This window comes from Geotrypetes seraphini, chromosome 2 (assembly GCF_902459505.1).
Source record: "Geotrypetes seraphini chromosome 2, aGeoSer1.1, whole genome shotgun sequence".
NCBI classification, from domain to species: domain Eukaryota; kingdom Metazoa; phylum Chordata; class Amphibia; order Gymnophiona; family Dermophiidae; genus Geotrypetes; species Geotrypetes seraphini.
In genome coordinates, this window is record NC_047085.1 from 395,835,631 (window position 1) to 395,854,864 (window position 19,234).

Here is a 19,234-nt window from a genome sequence, read left to right on the forward strand (position 1 = left end):
GGATTCTCCCAATTTTTATAAAAAGTTTCCCGCAGTATGTCATGGACGGGTAACTTGAGAAATTCTTTGGGAGGTTGTTCAAAGTCTAAGGCATCCAGAAAGGCCTGGGACTTTTTAGAGTCGGACTCTAAAGGAATAGAAAGAGCCGCCGACATCTCCCTGAGGAATTTGGTGAAAGAGGATTGCTCAGGCTTGGAAGCGGTATCGGTCACTGAGGGTTCCTCGTCTGTTGACGATGCGTCCTCCTCGGTACCGGGTGGGGATTCTTCCCATAAGTCCGGGTCCCTGATATCAGTGTGCGCACGCCGAGATATTGGGGTGGAAGGCTCGGTGTGGCGGGTCTTAGAAAGAGACTTGCCAGAGCGCATTGAGACGGTACCGGGAGAGGAAGACCGGTGCTGATCCTGGTCCCGGGAAGAGCGGTGCCGTTCTCGGTCCCGGGGAGACCGGTGCCCTTCCTGGTCCCGAGGAGGATCGGCCTCAGAGCGGGTCTGTACCACAGGATGAGAACAGAGTGGCTCAGCCGAGAGGACTGGCATGGAGGTGTTGAGTGGCACCGAGGGGGTGAACACCGGTGGGATGGTGCGAGGCTCGGGCCGGTCTGGTACCAAAAGGAGTGGTGCCAAAAGGGTCGGTAACAGGTGCTGGAGTTGTTGCTGCAGCTGTTCCTGCAATTTGTCTTGGAGTATGGCCGCGATGCGGTCATCCAGGGGTGGCACCGGTACCGCTTTTTTCTTTTTCGGTTCCATAGGTGCTGCTCCACGCCCCGGCGATGAGGAGGCCGATGACGAGGCACTCACCGAGATCGGGGCGGAGCGTTTGCGGGGTCGGCGTGAGGCCGGGAGGACCGGCGTCGCCACTGTGGCAGGTGGCTGCTCAAGGGAGGTGGAAGGCTTCTTAGCCGGCTTACCTGGTGCCAGCGACCCCGAGGAAGGATCGGGCGTCGTCGAAGTAGTCGGTGCGGTCTTTTGCGGTACCGTCGACGTCGCGGCAGGTTCCATAGCAGATCCGGTACCGAAAAGGATGTTCTGCTGGATCTGCCGATTTTTTAAAGTGCGTTTCTTAAGAGTGGCACAGCGGGTGCAGGTGTCAGCCCGATGCTCTGGACTCAAACACTGTAGGCACCAATTGTGTGGGTCAGTGAGGGAGATCGGGCGTGCATACCGCTGGCACTTCTTAAAGTCCAGTTGCGGGGCATGAAGGGAAACACGGCCTCCGCAAAATCAAAACCGGAGGCCTGTATGGTGACAACAGGCCCCGCTGGGGCCGGTTTCAAAAAATAGAGAAAATCGAGAGATTTTTTTTTTTTTGAATCGAAGAAAAAAAGAGAACCCGAAGTGGGAAAAAGAGAAAAAACGAGAAAAAAATGCGAGCGGGAAGGCAAAAAGGATGTTTTCAACGGCCGTTGAAACCACATGCGACTTCTTCGCTCCGCGGAAACGAAGAAACTGGGGACCACGCACTCCTCCGTCGGGCGGGAAGGCACTCGCGCATGCGCGGTGCAGCCAACTAGAACTTTCTAGTAAAAAGTGTCCGTACCGGGGCTCCGTCGGTGACGTCATCCATACGTTAAGAATATGTTGCCTGCTTGTCCTGGGATAACCATCTATCACATTCATCTTTCTTCCATTTTAATTCCTCCTTCTCAAATCTATGTAGTTTATCTCTTCCCTTCCTCTCCATGGGCACTATCCCCTCTCCATCTTCCTTTTCTTTCTCTTCCCCTACGTGGGGCATCACTTTCCTTCCCTCTATCCATGGTTCCCCTACATGGGGTATCACTTTCGTTCCCTCTATCCATGGTCCACCATTTCCTATCTTTTCTTACCCTCCCCCCACCACTCCACCATCACCATTTCTTCCCTCTCCATTTCTTTCTTGATTTTCCTCCATCCCCTATTTCCATCATCTGTCCCTTTCTAATAAACCCCCCACCCCCACATCTGTTTCTCCTAGCATCTCTTCCTGCATGACTGACCACCCCCCCATCACGATCTTTCTCTAATGCTCCTTCTACTTGCCCCTCTTGGCCCTCCAGTGCTAAAGGCATATTGCTTCTCTCATCTGCCCAAAGCCTCTCTCTCAATAGTGTCCTGCCTCCTCTGACAGAACTGATGCTACATAGGAGCTTTGGATGGTTACGAGAAGCAGCATGCCTTCAACGCTGCAGCGCTAATGGCAATGTTAGAAGACTGGGTAGAAGGAGAGTGAGAGAATGCAGACTGCCAGCAAGGGGCTGCAGACTTCTACTCCAAAGGGTCATTTCTTCTGTGCCCCAATACTGTTGCCTGAGCCTCTCATGTGTTGCCCTGAACCCAAAGTGCCATGGACTCATATAACAGGTACATAGCTCTGACTTCCCCACACCACCAGTCTACTCGGGACTTCTTCTAACTGGCAGCTGCCTCTTTTCACAGCAACAGGGTCAACTCAGGACCCAGCAGCCAGTGTCTGCAGTTCAGACAAGCCCAATTTTTTATTTAGTATGGGTGAGGAGGGAAACAGAGCAATGCTGGATGGCTGCGGGTGAGGGGAAGAGACCTGTCGTTAACATACATTAAAACTTTTAATGAAAGTTAAACATTTACCCCCCCCTCCACACACATGCTTTTTTACAAAACTGTAGCACAGTTTTTAGCAATGGCCGTAGTGGTAACAGCTCCGATGCTCATAGGAATTATGAGCTTTGAAGCTGTTACCGTTGCAGCCGGTGCTAAAAACTGTGCTACGGTTTTGTAAAAAGGGGTGGGGGGTTGAATGCGTAACTGTATTAACACAGTAAATATCAACCTACTGATGAACTTTGCTCTCTTTCTAGAAATAGCCTCTATGCCAGCACACCTTATGACCTCACATGACTCAAAGCTTTTATCTTTTTTTTTAACATACAAATTACAGTAAAACCATTTTCTCAACAGCAGCAATATAGCTTAAGATATTCTTTACAACGGTTTCTCATTGGGAGTTGCTGCCTAATAGCTTATCTTACTGTTTCACTGTAAGCTGCCTAAATCTATGCTGGCTTGGTGGTATATCAAGTTTTAATAAACTATAAAACCAATGGATTCATATTTCTTAGAACTGGGCTGAGAGAACTTGAGGTTTTCCAAACCCTGCGAGATTAGACACCACTGTACCCCAAGACTTTGCTTACTGTTTATTGGGTATCTGCACTTTTGACTTTTCTCCTCTTCCTGTCATGTGTCTATCCCAAGACAGAATCACCAGCAGTCATATACTGTATATGTATCCCACAATACAAAGGAAACGCACAACCCCACGTGTAAAAATGTTAACCAAAAAAAGAAGTGGGGAAGGGACACAGTCAACCAACTTCAGGAACAATTAATTTATTGAAACTATATAAATAACTGATACATATATAACATCTACATTAAAAAAATGCAGGCATAATAAGGAGTGTTTCAATCCTTTTTCATGCTGGACCCCAAACAGTCTGTGTTTTGGCTAAGAAAGCCTTCCTCAGGGGTGTATGAGTAAAGACCAGTAGATGGTGTCAGAACACAGATAAGATGTATTGTAAAATTCATCGAACAACTCTAGAGTAACTAAATTAGTGACTTTAAAAATAAATATAACTCATTACTAGTTAATATAAAGTGAAAGTACAATACATCTTCTTAATGAGAGCATTTATTTGATTGAAAGTATTTATTCATGAATTTTATTTATGGTTATTTATTTAAATCGATAGTGTGCCATATATGAAATAATTTATTATTGTATGTTATCATAAGATGGAATGACATTTAATATTTAATAATTTTATACAGTATTTGAAAATGTTAATGTTATATATGTTATGAACTATGATTCATTTATAAATTATGTATTGAATTAGTAGAAGTTTAACACAGTCTAAAGCAGTGGTCTCAAACTCAAACCCTTTGCAGGGCCACATTTTGGATTTGTAGGTAAGTGGAGGGCCGCAGAAAGAATAGTTAATTTCTTCTTATTAAAGAAATGACAATTTTGCATGAGGTAAAACTCTTTATAGTTTATAAATCTTTCCTTTTGGCTAAGTTTTAATAATAATATTGCAATTTATAGGTAAAGAGACATATGATCAAAACGGTTTTATTTTACTTTTGTGATTATGATAAATATACCGAGGGCCTCAAAATAGGACCTGGGGGGCCGCATGTGGCCCCCCGGGCCGCGAGTTTGAGACCACTGGTCTAAAGGGTGTCAATATTGTATGCTATAATTGGTTTTGTAAATAATGTTTTTGTATCATGCAGAGCTCCTTTATGAACCCTTGAAAAAGCCCTTTTCGGCGAAACGGGTCCCGTCGGGGCATACTAGAGACACTGCATTAAAAGGATAAGTAAAAAAGAAACGTGTGCTGTTAATTAGGGCTCCTTTTACAAAGCCTTAATGTGCGGAATAGCGTGCATTAAATTGCCCCGCGCGCTAGCCACTACTTCCTCCTTTTGAGCAGGCGGTAGATTTTTGGCTAGCACGCGCTAATCCAGTGCATGTGCTAGAATGCTTAGCGCACCTTCGTAAAAGAAGCCCTTAGTCTTTATTTTTGAATAATAACAGAAAGTAATACAGCAGTAAGCAAACATGCTACATTTTAAAAGGAGGCAATTAGATGAGCCAAAGCCGGACATTCACACATATTTTGTTTATTGATGTAAATGGCTTTGAAGGCCCTTTTGCCATCCTCTAAGTGAACCCGAACCAGTGAGGTGTGCGGTTGCTGTGGTTGTTTCCAGTTTTGCCTCACTTCTTCATCTTCTGCATCCTTTTAGGCTTTACTCATACACCCCCTGAGGAAGGCTTTCTTAACCGAAACACGGTCTGTGTTGGGGTCCAGCATGAAAAAAAAATTAAAACATTCCTTGTTATGCCTGCATTTTTTAATGTAGATTTATTTATTTAAAACACTTCTAATCTGCCTTTCTCCAAGGCGGCTCACAAAATTTCCATACATAACAAAATACACATTTCAAAGGAGACATACATTAAGTAGGGAAAGCAGAGAGCAGGCTAGTATAACATCACATCTTCAAAAGAACAACGTCTAAGCAAATCTCAAACATCATTCTTCAATACAGTACATAGCTTTCTAGTAATAACTCAAAACACAAGTTATATATTCACTCAAAGAAAGCTTAAACAAATAAGTAAGTTTTAAGCAATTTTCTAAATTGCAAAAGATTTCCTCAAAATCGTAACGTTCCGGAAAAAGCATTCCACATCAATGGTCCTGCTATGGAGAAACAGGAACACTTTGTTCGTAAATAATTAGCATTGTTCTCTCTTTGTGTCTAACAACCTGTGATTCTCTGATCTTAGCTTCCGCGGTGACATGTACAACGTTAAGCATTTTTTCAAATAGTCTGGCAGACTGATATATAGATGTTATATATGTATCATTTATTTATATAATTTCAATAAATTGATTTTCCCTGAAGTTAGTTGACTGTGTCCCCTCCCCCACTTCTTTTTTGGTTTATATATACACATATCCACCAGACAAGTTACTGCTCAGCAATAACCAAGTCTTCTATCTGCTACTGAATGGTGCCTCCACATCTGTCCCACTAGCCAAGCAGAAACCTCAATAAATGAAACTGCTTTAAGGTGCACCACCTGATGCAGAGTGAGGCTGCTGAGGGCACCTGTCAAACAAAAGGATGAAATCATCTTACCTGATCCTCTGCTCGTACAGTTAGAGTATCCTGGTTCAGGAGCTGTGTCACACGTTTCACGTCCAGCTGCAGAAATTCATCTGTTTTGTAAACCTCTGTGAAATGTTGATGGATAAAATCATCAGCAGTGGCCTTCAGCTCTGGACAGTCCAGGCACTCTGCTAACACACTAATACCTACATACCCAGACAGGGAAACAGAAAAAGACACTGTCATTTAAAATGCTACAGAATTATAAAACTGTGGCATGGTTAAGTGGCAGCAGTGTAAACCGCCCTGGTTCTAATGAAGTTACGCTGAAGGAAGGAAAAATTAAGTTCTTACCTGTTAATTTTCTTTCCTTTAAACGCAGCAGATGAATCCAGAGACCAATGGGATAGCACATATCTACCAGCAGGCGGAGATAGAGAAACTGATTAATAGGTGGTCCTATTGGCTGGCACTCCTCTTGTATCATCAGTATAGCTCCTTGCCCAAGCATCCGTAACCACCAATAGGCATAGCATGTAAAAAACTTTTTTCCAATAACAAATCTCAAAAGGCAATAATACAGAATACAACCATCAAGAACAACAAACTCCGAAAGTTGCAAACGAAAAACCGACAGACAACATCCAGAAAGGTTGGGCTCTGGATTCATCTGCTGCGTCTAAAGGAAAGAAAATTAACAGGTAAGAACATAATTTTTCCTTTCTTAGCAACAGCAGCAGATGAATCCAGAGACCAATGGGATGTAGCAAAGCAATCCTTAATCTGGGTGGGAAGCAAACGCCACCTCTGCAACAACCAAAGCACGAAACCCGAAGCCCCCACATCCAACCGGTAAAGCTGAGATAAAGCACTCTCGGAATACCAAATAGCCGCGAGATAAAACTCCTCCAAGGAAAAAACCTCTGGACCGAGTCCAAGAAGTAGCCATCGCTCTGGTGGAATGGTCATGAAGTCAGTTTGCCAACCGCTTCCCTGCCATCAAGCAAGCGTAAAGAATGTCCTCCTGGACCCATTGAGCGATTGAGGCATTGGACACCACCATACACTGGAGGCGTCCCTTGAAGAAGACAAAAAGGTGATCTAAACAACTAAAAGTTGTTAGAAACCCAGCTCGTGGAGAACGCTACGCACTGACAAAAAAAATGCATTGAATAAAAACACGTCTCCCCATTTCTCCTCCCAGGAAGAAGGAAGGAAAAGAGAGTGTCATAAAAGAAAGGATGCCATCTCCTTAGAAAGAAATTGTGGCACTGTCCGAACTGACACCCCAGATTTTATAAATCAGAAATAGGAATCCCCGCCGAACAAGGCGGGCAACTCAGAAAACCGCCAAACTGAAGCCATGACCACATGAAACCCCACGTGCAACGGCACAGCTTTTTAGAGTCTCAAAAGACAAGGATGAAATGAAGCCTTCGGTAAACTGCGAAGAAGTACCTTAAGACTGTACACCAGACAGGGCTTTCTAAAAGGTGTACAAATATATCGTACTCCGATTAGGAACCGAACTACATGAAACTAAGAAGCAAGCGAAGAGCAATATACCTAGCCCTCATAACAAGCTAAGAACGGCACTTGAAGCTGAAGGGAATTGACCGCTAAGCCCTGGGCAATACACTTGTGCCAAAATAGAACTCTGGAAGGGTGAAATTGTTGAGAAGTACCCAAGAAAGGACAAACCTCCAAAAGGAAGCAGAAGCCAAAAGTGAAGACGTCTGTATCACCTAGAGAAGAGCAGAAATAATCTGCTTCGCATAATCCGTACACATCAGCCTTCACTTTTCAAAACCTAGGTAGTAATATCAAAGTATTACGAATATCCAAGGTGAGTAAATCCGGAGATATCAGGAAACTCAACAGGCCAGCTGTCGAAAGACTCATCAGATCCGCATAGCAAGGATGGCACAGCCAATCCAGAGATTATACAAATACTGTGCACTGAAAGCGAGCTAGAGATGGCAAATCCAAGTCCCCATCAGCCAGGGGAAAACACTGAAAAAGGAGAAATCAGAGGCGAGACAGAAGCCACATTGATACCCCCCCCCCCCCGACTCCCACTCCCTGTGCCCGCCGAAGAAGCTAGGAAGCGTAGAAGTTCGAGACGAGGCCATGAGGTCTAGTTCCAGGAGATCTCACTTCCATAAAAAGAGCTGGAATGCCTGAGCCAAAATTCTCAATATCCAGGATGTAGTAACATTTACACTTTCTAGAGCGCACCCAGGGCCGTACACTGTAGCATACAAGAAATGGGCCATGCTCAGATTCTGCAGAGAGAAAGTCTAGCCAAACACATTCCTGACCCGTAAAAGGATCTGCCAACAGAAGCGGAAGACGAGGGTCCACCCATTGAAGTAGAACCACAACTTTACCCGCCAACTGAGTACATCACCTACTGCCCAGGCTGTAGAGAAATACCCCCATCATAATACCGACTGAAAGGATCTTCAGCGTCATTCCGGAAGAATGGTCCAAAGCTCCAGAAACCGCAGCCTGATCATGCTCCAGAGTAGAAGAATGAACAAGTACTGAGTCGCCTCCTAAGACCAGACTCCTGGAGTTGAGGACGAAGGCCCTGAGCCCCCTAACCCAACAGCTTGGTACGTTGGGCTACTATGTGACAATCCAGCAAAGACCATAACATGACATTTAATACGCTGATCTCGCTGAGCCTCCAAACTAAGCAAAGCGAAGTGTGAGGATCCTAGTGGATACCACCACTAGATTACTGAGATACCGGAAACCACCAGAACCAAAGTGGCTGCTGCAGCAGGCACATGCGAAGGCGAGCCTAAGGGGACAGTGGAGACACCACTATAGATTCCAGCACCTATACATAAAATCAGAATGTTGATCTACGTGACTAAAAAGAAGGGGAACCTGAGACCGTAACCCATCACCCCAGTATCTGGGAAGAAACACACTGTGCCCCCACTTGGCTAACAACACAGCCAGACATTCCAACAAGTGTCAGGGGTTAAGAGAGATCTTTGGAAATAGAATGAAGAAAGGAAATCATCCGATGGTGTCTACCAAATTGATTTGTTGGCAAGATGGCCTAAGAAGCAGACGTCCAAGAAAACAAACCCCTGAATTCCCCCTGTTTGCCAAAATACCGCCTCTACGGGCCTCAACCCATAAAGAGTTCCTGGAATCGTGGCTAGGACAAATGGTATGCACCAAAATAGATAGCGCTGCCCAAGAACAGACAAGCGGAGACATTGCTGACGCCATGGCCACCAGGAATAGGAAATAAACTCAGTTTCAGGGCGGAAATGTCTAACTCTGAAAAACATATTGACCAGTATGAGATCCAGCCCCAAGCTGATCAACTTCACCTTCTCAGGCAGTATGAAGTAAATAGAATAACTTGTTAGTTCCGGAAGAACTAAAACTATGGCTCCAAGTTCCAGTTACACACAAATGGGGTTCTCGTACCAACATAATCGTTGGAAGCCCAAAACACCATGATCCCAAGAAAGAATCTAAAAGAGAAGAAGACGATTCAAAGTTGCAAACCTCCTGAATAATGTTCAAAGCCCTTTGACCCGACAATATAGAATCTCCCCTCCGCGAGGAAGCCTAAAGAATATAAGAGGAAGTCAAGACCCCTTCAAAGTGAAGTGCAGGAAAATAAGAAATGGGCTGTTCGAGAGCTGTAAGTTTCAGAAAAAGAAACTCTCCCTAAAAAACCCCGGCATGCGAAGTAAAAAGGAGTATGTCTAAAGCCCGCAAACAGCATCAACTTCATGCCTGCCAAGGGAAGACAAGACGCACTAGGCATTATCCTTAAGTATCATTCGCCTCCTCATAGAAAACTATCTGCACCATGACGTATAGCAGACAACGCTCCCAAGCTAAGAGAGAGCTTCAAGGATGATGTCAACAGGCATATAGCGTATGTCACCCTAAACATGTGGAAGAAGAGGAAACTTGCCCCTAGTCATCATCAGCCTCAGAGACCTCTCTGCTAGATAGGAGGGCTGCCTAGCACGTGCCAGGAGTAGATGGCGACCTTCACGCAATAAGCCTTAAAGACCTGCAGATCTCAGTGACACCCATACCCACAGGAAGAAGTGAAGAGTCAACAGGCCCCAAGAGAGTCCCCTCACTGGGAAACCAAACAAAATATGTAGGTCTATAGCACTACCAGACACACGCAGCACTGCACATAGGAAGAAACATCAATGAAACCTCCAACCTACATAGTTCCACCCTTCAGGGACCCCGTGTAGGAAACACAGGAACTCTCCGGGCACTTCACCTTGCCTACTGACAACCCATGACGTAGAAAAACTGAGCGTAGGCGGCCACACATGGCAGAATCTTCCTCTTGAAGTCCCCTGAGACATAACAGAACAGATCCAAAAAAACTAGCTGCCTATCTTCAAGCGAAGCTAGTGGAATACACACACACGTACACCAAACTTGAGCACCGCCACAATGGCCAAAGCTGTCTTAACAGCCCTGATGTATCAGACCCCGAAAAGGAGAAGCCATGGTACACGCTGAGAAATTCAGCAGTATAAAATAGCTCCCTGAATGCTGCGGCAGTCCCACTCGCTTAGGAGACCCAAGCGCGGGAAGTTTCACGCCAAAATATGCCGGCTCCTAGAACAGCGCTGCAAAAACAGACCCGGAGCCCCGCAATGAAACATACACACACACACACAGCCGTGGCCCAAATATTTGAAAATTCATCTCAGGGAGGAAATGAATCAAAGTTGCTCGGTCTCAACAGCATTTGAGAACCAGTGTGTGCCTCTTGCGCTCAGGAAAGACCCGACTCCTGGACAGTGACCGAAGAACACACCCGGAGCCAATCTTACCTCCCCGCGGTCACACTGGGAGTCGTGCAATCATGCACCTCCTCCCCAAGTCAACACCAGGAGCCGTTCAAATATGGCCTCCCCCACTGGCCGCGGCAACACTGACAAGGAACAGCCCCCGAACCTACAAACGCTGCAGCTTCATTGTCCCCGGAAAGAAAAGAAGCTCAAGCTTCTGCCGCGCGGGAAGGTAGCCCTTCACTGAAGCCACTCTGGAGAAAACTAAAGTTTTTATCCCACAATAAAACAGCTTTTAACAAAAGAAAAGAAAAACCACTCAATGGTGAACCACCAACGCTCACACCAGCACAAAACAGCACCCGCAGTTCAAATACAAAGAGAACTAAACATATACTCACAACCTTGTTAGTAGTGCCAGAAAATGCCGGCAAATGCCGGTTGCTCAGTACAAGCAGGGCAGAAATGTAACTGTGTCGTCCCTTTTGGGTTGTTTTTTGTTGTTTTTTTTAAATAAGGGAATGAAGAAAAACAGGGACTAAGTCAAACCCTCTATCACTGGAGGGAGGGTGAGGCAGGGACCTGGGGGGGCCCAGGTGTAACCTCTAAAGCCGGCACCATTCAGCCAGACACCCCTGTCTCACTGAAGAGAAAACCTCAACAGGAGAAATAGCATTGTGGGCTCACTGAAGAGAAAATCTCGACAGGAGAAAAGAAGGTTCCAGATTCAGCCAGAATCTAGGAGCTAGGTGAATAGCGACCATCACCTGCTGGGAGATAGAGCATATTGAAGATACAGGAGTGCCAGCCAATAGGACCACCTATTAATCAGTTTCTCTATCTCCGCCTGCTGGTAGATGTGTGCTATCCCATTGGTCTCTGGATTCATCTGCTGCTGTTGCTAAGGAAGCATTCATATCTAAAGCAAAGGGTCACTGTTTAAAGGCAATACCCAATGGACAGATCCAGGGCTCAATCACAGGGATTCAGGAGTCCTTGTGCAGTTGATGCATGGTCCCCACTAATGAACTATTGCTATTTGGAGGGAGGAGACTTATGGGGGTATAAATAGTAGAGGTCAACTGAATTTCAGCTTCGGTGCTGAAACAGGCCCAAAATTCACATTTAACCTTGTTTTAGTTTCAGCTAAAAATGCCAATGCATTTTCAGCTGAAACAAAAGAAAGATTAGGTTCTTAACTCAGTAATCTTCTTTTTCTTGTAGATGTTGTCTAGTGGAAATGAATACTAAGGGTACGCATCTGAACCAGCAAGTTGCATGCAGAATGCTGTGAATCATCTTTTGAACTCCACCTCCTTCCCAGGGAGCTGCTCCCTCAATTTGTACAAAAACAATCAAGAAACACTGTAATGATAGACATAACCGAAAGGAGGGAAACAGGGAAAAATCCCTGACATTACAATTCTGTTCTGCTCTGTAACAAACATATTCATTAACATTATAATATTCAAGTAACCAATTATATAAAGAGCTCACAACTACTCACATGTCCTGCTATCAAGAACAGACTTAAACCAGACTGTTTGTTCGAGTGTTTTCCTTTTTCTATCAACATATCCTCTCAGATCATCTGAGAGACAGAGAATTCTTAAAGGCAGGTGAAGCCCACTGACATGGAGGGGCTTCAGGACCACTAGACATATGTAAGAGAGAAGATTACCAAGGTAAGAACCTAATTTTCCTTTCTACCCTAGTGTCTAGGGACCTACCAAAGCGATAGTGGGGGAGGGAGGGGGACAGCTGGACTCGCAAGGGAGGCTGCTGTTACCACCCACGATCGCTGACTGGGAGGGGTGAGAAGGGAGGCAATTTACAGCAGATCGTTTACTTCGGGGACAATGCCATTCACCGCTCTATGGGGTGGTGAATGGCTTTCCCCGTACCCATAGCAATTAACTAATTTCTTCCCCCGTTCCTGCAGGTTACAGTCACTGTGTCATTCTCTAGGGTAGGACGTTTTTATTCTCCCATGTGATGTGTTTCAGCGTGATAGCAGTAGAACCCGTGGTTTTCTCCTCCGGGAGTATTCTCTCCTCCTGATGAAGCAACGTGTGTGAAACGCACAGCGTATAGAGGCTGAGGAACTATTTTGCACTTTGGACTCAATGACTGTTTGTTCTGCACTTGGGACTTTCAACCAGGCTCAGCAACATTGTTTTTTGTTGTCACCGGCAGGACTACCGAAAAAGAATATGAAGTCATCACCAACCAGATAAGTTTTTTTTCTATTATTTTTTTCCAGTAGGTTTTTTGCTATGTCTATATATGTACTGTGGTAGGTAGGAAGGGCTGGTGCCATGATGGTTTATCTATACTGCTGCTGCCTGGCAAGTATAGCACACTGAGCACTAAGATTTTATTCCATTTTAGTCTGTGTGAGATTTTTTTTGGTTTGTTTATAGTTCTTATATTGGAAAATCTAAAATTGAAGTGAAAGAAATATTTTTTCTCCTGCTCTTGTATTTTTTCTATTCTCTAGGGTAGACCAAGTAGCTGTTCTACATATTTCCTTTGGTGAAACTATTGAGTCTTCGCCCATAAAGCAGCAACTCCTCTAGCGGAGTGCACTTTCAACTTCTTTGCATATTGCAGCCCACATATGCAAAGAAGATAGCCATTTTAATCCATCTGGAAATCGAGGCTTATAGACACCGGCCTCCCTTTCTTGGCAAGGCTGGTCAGAGTAAAAATGTGATCCGTGTGCTGGGAACAGATTTACTGGACAGTCTTTACCATAGAATTTCACTGAAACCTCCTCAGGTTTTGTACTGAAAAGCAGGGACTTCTCAAAATGGCCAAGCACTGTTAAAAACACACTGAATTAGGATGGCATTTCAGTTAACCCTTACTTCTGTAACCTTAGTGTTATCAGCCATACTCTGTTATTGTTTTGAACAACTTTCTTTAATAACTTGAAATAAAGAATAAACACTTACAATTTGATGACTTCAAGGCAGACCAACTTTTTATACAGAATCTTCTTACTCTACCAGCACATTCTATTCAAAGGGAAGCTGGGCGTGTGTCCACACACCTTGTGGGAAATAACACTGTGCTCCAGACTTAGATATTGAACCAAAGCTGTATTAGGCTAGCGGAAATAAAGGGCGAAAACCTGGTGAAAGGACAATGCTAGACCCAAGTTTTCATGCAGCCAAGCGGTGTAACAAAATTGATACTGTTCTCTCCTCACCAAACACTTTTCTCAAAGCAAAACCCACCCAATTGTCTCCTCCCCCTCCAATATTTGAATTTTTTTAAATCTCTATGTATTTTTTACCACCTCTTGTTCCTTCCTTCTTATCATGTTAGTCTATCATGGTCTTGTATTTCCCTCCTTTTTATAAATTTTAATGGCTTGTACTGTATTTTTGTTTAAATGCTTTTTAATGATTGTAAACTGTCTAGATACCTTTTTGATAACAAGTATATCAAAGAAATAATAAACTTGGAAACTTGGTTAAAGAAGGGCAGGCTTAAGTTCTCTGGTAGCAGCCTGGCTCTCTGGGAGAAGCAAAGTCTACTGGGGATTTGAGACCACAAAGCATACTTTGCTTACACATCTCATACACTTGATTTATAAAAGAACAGAGAAAATGTCCACATAACACACAAAACTCATTGGTAACTTCGAGGTACCAGAGAAACACTCGCTTGACATCCAGCAAATGCAATGCTTTATCCTTTTCCTTAGACCCCCCATAGAGTGAATAGCGGCAAATGGATTTCCTGATTGAGTCAAATAGTTTAATAGAGAGTGCTGTGCTGAACTGAGTCTCATTTAAATTTCATAGTATCACTCAACAGTTGACTTTCAAAGTGCATTAAAATACTAAAAAAGTTCATAGAAAAGTTGGTATGTAAAGTAAAAGTCCATAAAGGAATATTTATCACTAATAAATGCTTGGCAGAATCCTATTGAGAATTCATGCTGCCACATAATTAATATCGCTACTCAATTCGTGGAAAATTTCATCTGAAAATATTTTTCACTAATGAGTATTTAGCTGAATCTTGCTGAAAGTTTGTGCTGCCACACAATAGTATCATATCACTTGACAGAACTCCGTTTTGACACTTTAATCAGGAGTGGAGATTAAAGTGCTAGTGCAATAAACCGCCAAAAGAACAATGTCCAGGCAGGGCGGCAAGAACTACTTGAATCTGTCAGCGCAATCCTCTGTTGCGTAGTGCAATCAAACCTACGCTTCAGGGTAAGTCAAAAATAATAATGGCGTCTCAGGAGTTTAAAAACGCCCTGGAGCCCCGCGAGAACAGCGCATGTTGACACAATAACATCCGAATGTAAATCACCGAAGCGTTAAAAAGAAATAAAGAAAGATGGAAAGAAAAAAGAGGAAAAAAAATAAGCAACTGTGAAATTAATAAGGTCCCATTCTACATAATATGTAAGAATTATTAAAAATGTGAAATGAAATACAGGGATTAGCTGGTGAAACATCTGTCCATGTTTTCATTGAGCCCCAAAAGTTTTCCCGTCTGAGAAGATAAGTACTTCTGTCACCATTGAAACATGTGGGAACCTGTTCCAGAATGCACCATTTGAGTTGAGCACTTTAATAATTGACATATTGGTTTTGGGAGTTTATTAAGCTTTTATTTTCCTTATCCCTGGTGCGATTGCTTGCTTGTGACTTATATAGTATCTTGGTTAAATCAATTGCACAAAATTGGACCAAATGATATGGGCCAGTTCTTATTTAGACTTATGGTCTGGTGCTGGTCATCTACGAGTTACTGCCCGAGCCCTCATTTGTATGTAATGGGCCCATACTGATGACTATTATTTCAATTTTTCTTAATTAAGTCCAAACATTCTCCCCAAGGGATTAAGAGTGTTAACCAATTATAGATTGGATGAATGTTTTTATACAGTATATAGCTAACATGATTAAAAACTGAAAACATAAGGCTATAAACCCATTATTTTAATTTCATTTGATATGAGTTGTACATCCATTATCTATTGCAAATAAAAGGCTCACAGCTTCACATTCCAGCCCTAGTTCTGACTTAGCTAAAATTTAAAAAAAGCAGTAAGGAACTGCCTAATCAGGGGAGAAAAAATAAATAAATTATAAAGCAATATTTATGGAATGGAAAGGGAATAGCCCATGTTATTTGCAGCACACATGGGTACATTTAACTTGAAAATACAAACAGAAAAATGAATTGCTTCCCATTTAATATTAGTAAGTAAACTATGCAAGATAGATTAGTACAAAATACTAGGACACATTGTATGTGAGTAATAGAGAGAGTAATACAGTATGTTTGCATTAAAAACATCAGGTAAGCTTGTTGTTCTACTCTGATTTGATCATGCCCAATGAAATGTTCACTATGAAAGCTTTGATCAGGCAGAACACAGCAATTTTCAGCTAAGTTATTCTGTCCTGAGAAAAATCACTGGTTTACCTAAGCGGAAGGCTTTGAAAACAGTTCTCCTAGAGAAGGGGTGGGCAACCTATGGTCCACCATTGAATTTTATGAGGCCTGAGAGACTTTGGGAAGTATTTATGTATTTTGCAAATGCTTTCAGAACAGCCACTCTAGCAGTTTGTTGCCATCATTTTTATCTATCACATGTGCCCAAGGCCCCGCCCCCAGGAGGGACCTAAGGCTCCCGGGCCTATTCTGATTGGCCCAGGCGCCTTAGGCCCCACCAGTAGGCGGAGCTTTGGGACGGATAGGCCAATCCGGCCTCATTCCGTCGTTGGCTGCCTGCCGGACAGGCGGGTTTGGCTCCCGTCTGTCCGGCCAACTACACAAAGGTACGGGGAAGGGGGGTGAGGGTGTTGTGGGGTTCGGCCAGGGGGTCGCAGGTCGGCTGGGGGGGGCAGTCAGAGGTTCTTGGGGGGGGCGGTCGTTGGGGGGAGGGGGGTTTGCGTCGAGGGCAGGAGGGCCTGGGATCCCTCTTGCCCGTAATGTAGTGCGGGGTGGGGGTAGGGGGTCGCTGTGGCCAGGAGGGTTTGGGCTCCCTCCTGGCCAGATATTGTGGGGGAGTTGGGGAGTCGGCGGGGCAAGAGGGCTTGGGCTCCCTTTTGCCCCGATCGTGTCGGGGGTGCCGCCGTTGGCTGGGGCAAGAGGGCTTGAGCTCCCTCTTGCCCCGATCGTGTCGGGGGTGCCGCGGTTGGCTGGGGCAAGAAAGCTTGAGCTCCCTCTTGCCCCGATCGTGTCGGGGAGTCGGCGGGGCAAGAGGGCTTGACGTTAGAGAAAGGACGAACCGCCGGAAGAGGAAGCAGCAGGCGCAGGGCTCACAGAAGGGCCGGGACCGCCAAGAGGAAGCAGCAGGACACCGGTAGGAGCTTCTACATGATGGGGGGGGGGGGTCGGGAGGCTGTGGGGGTGTGAGCGGTCCTTCAGGGTGGGGGTGCGGGTGGGAGTGCGTGTGAGCGGTCCTTCGGGGTGGGGGTGCATGCGAGCGGTCCTTCGGGGTGGGGGTGCATGCGAGCGGTCCTGCGGAGGGGGGGTGAATCAGACGTCGGGGGGAACTATGTAAAAAAAATTTTATATAGCGCACTCACGCGTATACCGCGCAAGGTTATGCACGGTTTGTAAAAACATGTATAACGCACGCGTTATATGCGTGAAAATACGGTAATATATAATGTAGCAGTCGGGGAGCTATACAAAGATTGAATCATTTGCATAAAACCTGTCCCTATACCAAACCACTCCATAGCTTGATACATGAAGGTTCATTCCACCCGATCAAATGCCTTCTCTGAATCCAAGGAAACAGAAAAAGCTGGATCATTCGTGGCTTTTGTTAAATATAACTTTTGAAAAGCCAGTCTGGTGTTATTAGAGGAATGTTTCTGAGCAACAAACCCAGTTTGGTGCATACCAATAATATAAGGGAGAATGCCTTGGCTAAGCGTAAAGCCAAAAGTTTGCCATCTACATTAATTAAAGAAATAGGCCTGTAATTTGAGACCAGTGTAGGATCTTTATTTGGTTTTGGCAAAACTATAGTTAAAGACTCTGCAATAGTGCCTACAAAACAACCTTTATGTAGTTGAGCCTGATATAAATTTAACAAATATGGTAATAGGGCATAATTCTACCATGAAACCATCACCACCTGGAGCGGATCCAACTCTAAGGGACTTCAACGCTGTTAGCAATTCTTTTAATGATATAGACTCTTCAAGACTTCCTTTTATATGTTCAGGAATTTAAGGTCCCTCTAATAATTAAAAAAATTCTAAACCATCTTTTTCTTTATCCAAATAAGGCTCAGAAGAATAAAGAGCTTTATAAAATTTTAAAAATTGTTTTAAAATAGGTTCAACTTGAGTGTAGGTATCACCTTTCTCATCTTTAATGGTAATTATTTTTGACTTTCTTTTTTTTGCTTTAAGATAATTTGCCAATAATCTTCCCGCCTTATTTGAATTTTCATAATACAAAGCTTGTTGAGAAAATAAATCATTCCTTACCAATTTGGAAGAAATCTCATTATATTTACATTTAGCCTTTAAAAGATCCTGGAATACAGAATATTTCCATTTATCAATCAATTTTGATTCCAAAAATTTAATTTCTTGCTCCAGATTGGAAAATTATTGCTTGACCTGTTTCCTAATATATGCCGAAAAAGAAATAATTTGTCCTTTCATGGTTGCCTTAAAAGCATCCCATAAAGTTTCAATAGAGATTCCTTCAATGGCATTAATTTGGAAATATTCATTCATTTTTATATGAAAATTTTCACAAAAATTTGGATCAGCAAGCAGTGTATTATCAAATCTCCATACAGGTCTACCATTGTTTTAATCTCCCATTTTAAGTTCAACCAACACCCCTCCATGATCAGATAAAATAATTGGGTCTATGGAGGCTTGTGTTATCTGTTGTACTAATTGATTTGAAACAAAAATGTAATCTATTCTTGGAAATGATTTGTGAACATGGGAGCAAAAAGAAAATTCCCGTCCATCAAAATGAAGTAGTCACCATATATCTTTCAAATCACAAGAATTTACAAAATTATCCAAACCCAATGATTTCATAATTTTACTAGGTTTTTTATCCAACAAAGGATCCATAACAGCATTAAAATCCCCAGCCACCACTAAGTTAGAGGCAGCCAGTGGTAGTATCAGTTGTTGTAGAGACTTAAAAAATTCATTTTGGTTCGAGTTTGGGGCATATACATTAAAGAGCGCCATTGTAGTATTTCCCATGCTCACTTCTACATGTACCCATCTTCCTAAAGAATCAGAAGCAACTAATTTAAATAAAGCAGTACATATCCTATTCATTAAAATAGCTACTCCAGCCTTCTTCCCTACTGCAGGGGCAAAAAAACAATGCTTTACCCAACCTCCCTCTAGTTTTGTAGATTCTATAATAGATAAATGTGTCTCTTGGATATAACAAATATCCGCATTCTGTTTTAAAAATAATAATGTTTTTTTCCTTTTAATCAGATGGTTGAGACCATTAACATTTAGGGAAAATATTTTAAAATCCATTATACAGTTTATGCATAATACTTATAGATATCTTCCCATAATTCAAATTGTAATGAATATTCATTAAATAATCATTTTTCCCTAATCTAAAAACTGAAATTAACCCCCCCCTTATCCCCCATCCCCTTCCTTCATAACCCTATCCCACCCTTTCCCAACCCCCCCCCTCAATTAATAGTGAAAACTTGGAAACACACATTTGATATCAGGTGCCGAAGAACTTTTCACAGGCTAAATTTAAAAACGAATTATC

General features: G+C 43.4%; 1 protein-coding gene across 2 annotated transcripts in view; it reads right to left on the minus strand.

The window, feature by feature from the left end:
- The window catches only part of KLHL7 (kelch like family member 7), a 141,874-nt gene that overhangs the window by 72,830 nt on the left and 49,810 nt on the right, over positions 1-19,234 (minus strand). For both annotated transcript variants that reach the window (XM_033930879.1, XM_033930878.1), the window contains exon 5: positions 5,682-5,857. In XM_033930879.1, coding sequence (XP_033786770.1) covers positions 5,682-5,857 — 176 coding nt within the window. The remainder of the gene's footprint in view (positions 1-5,681; positions 5,858-19,234) is intronic.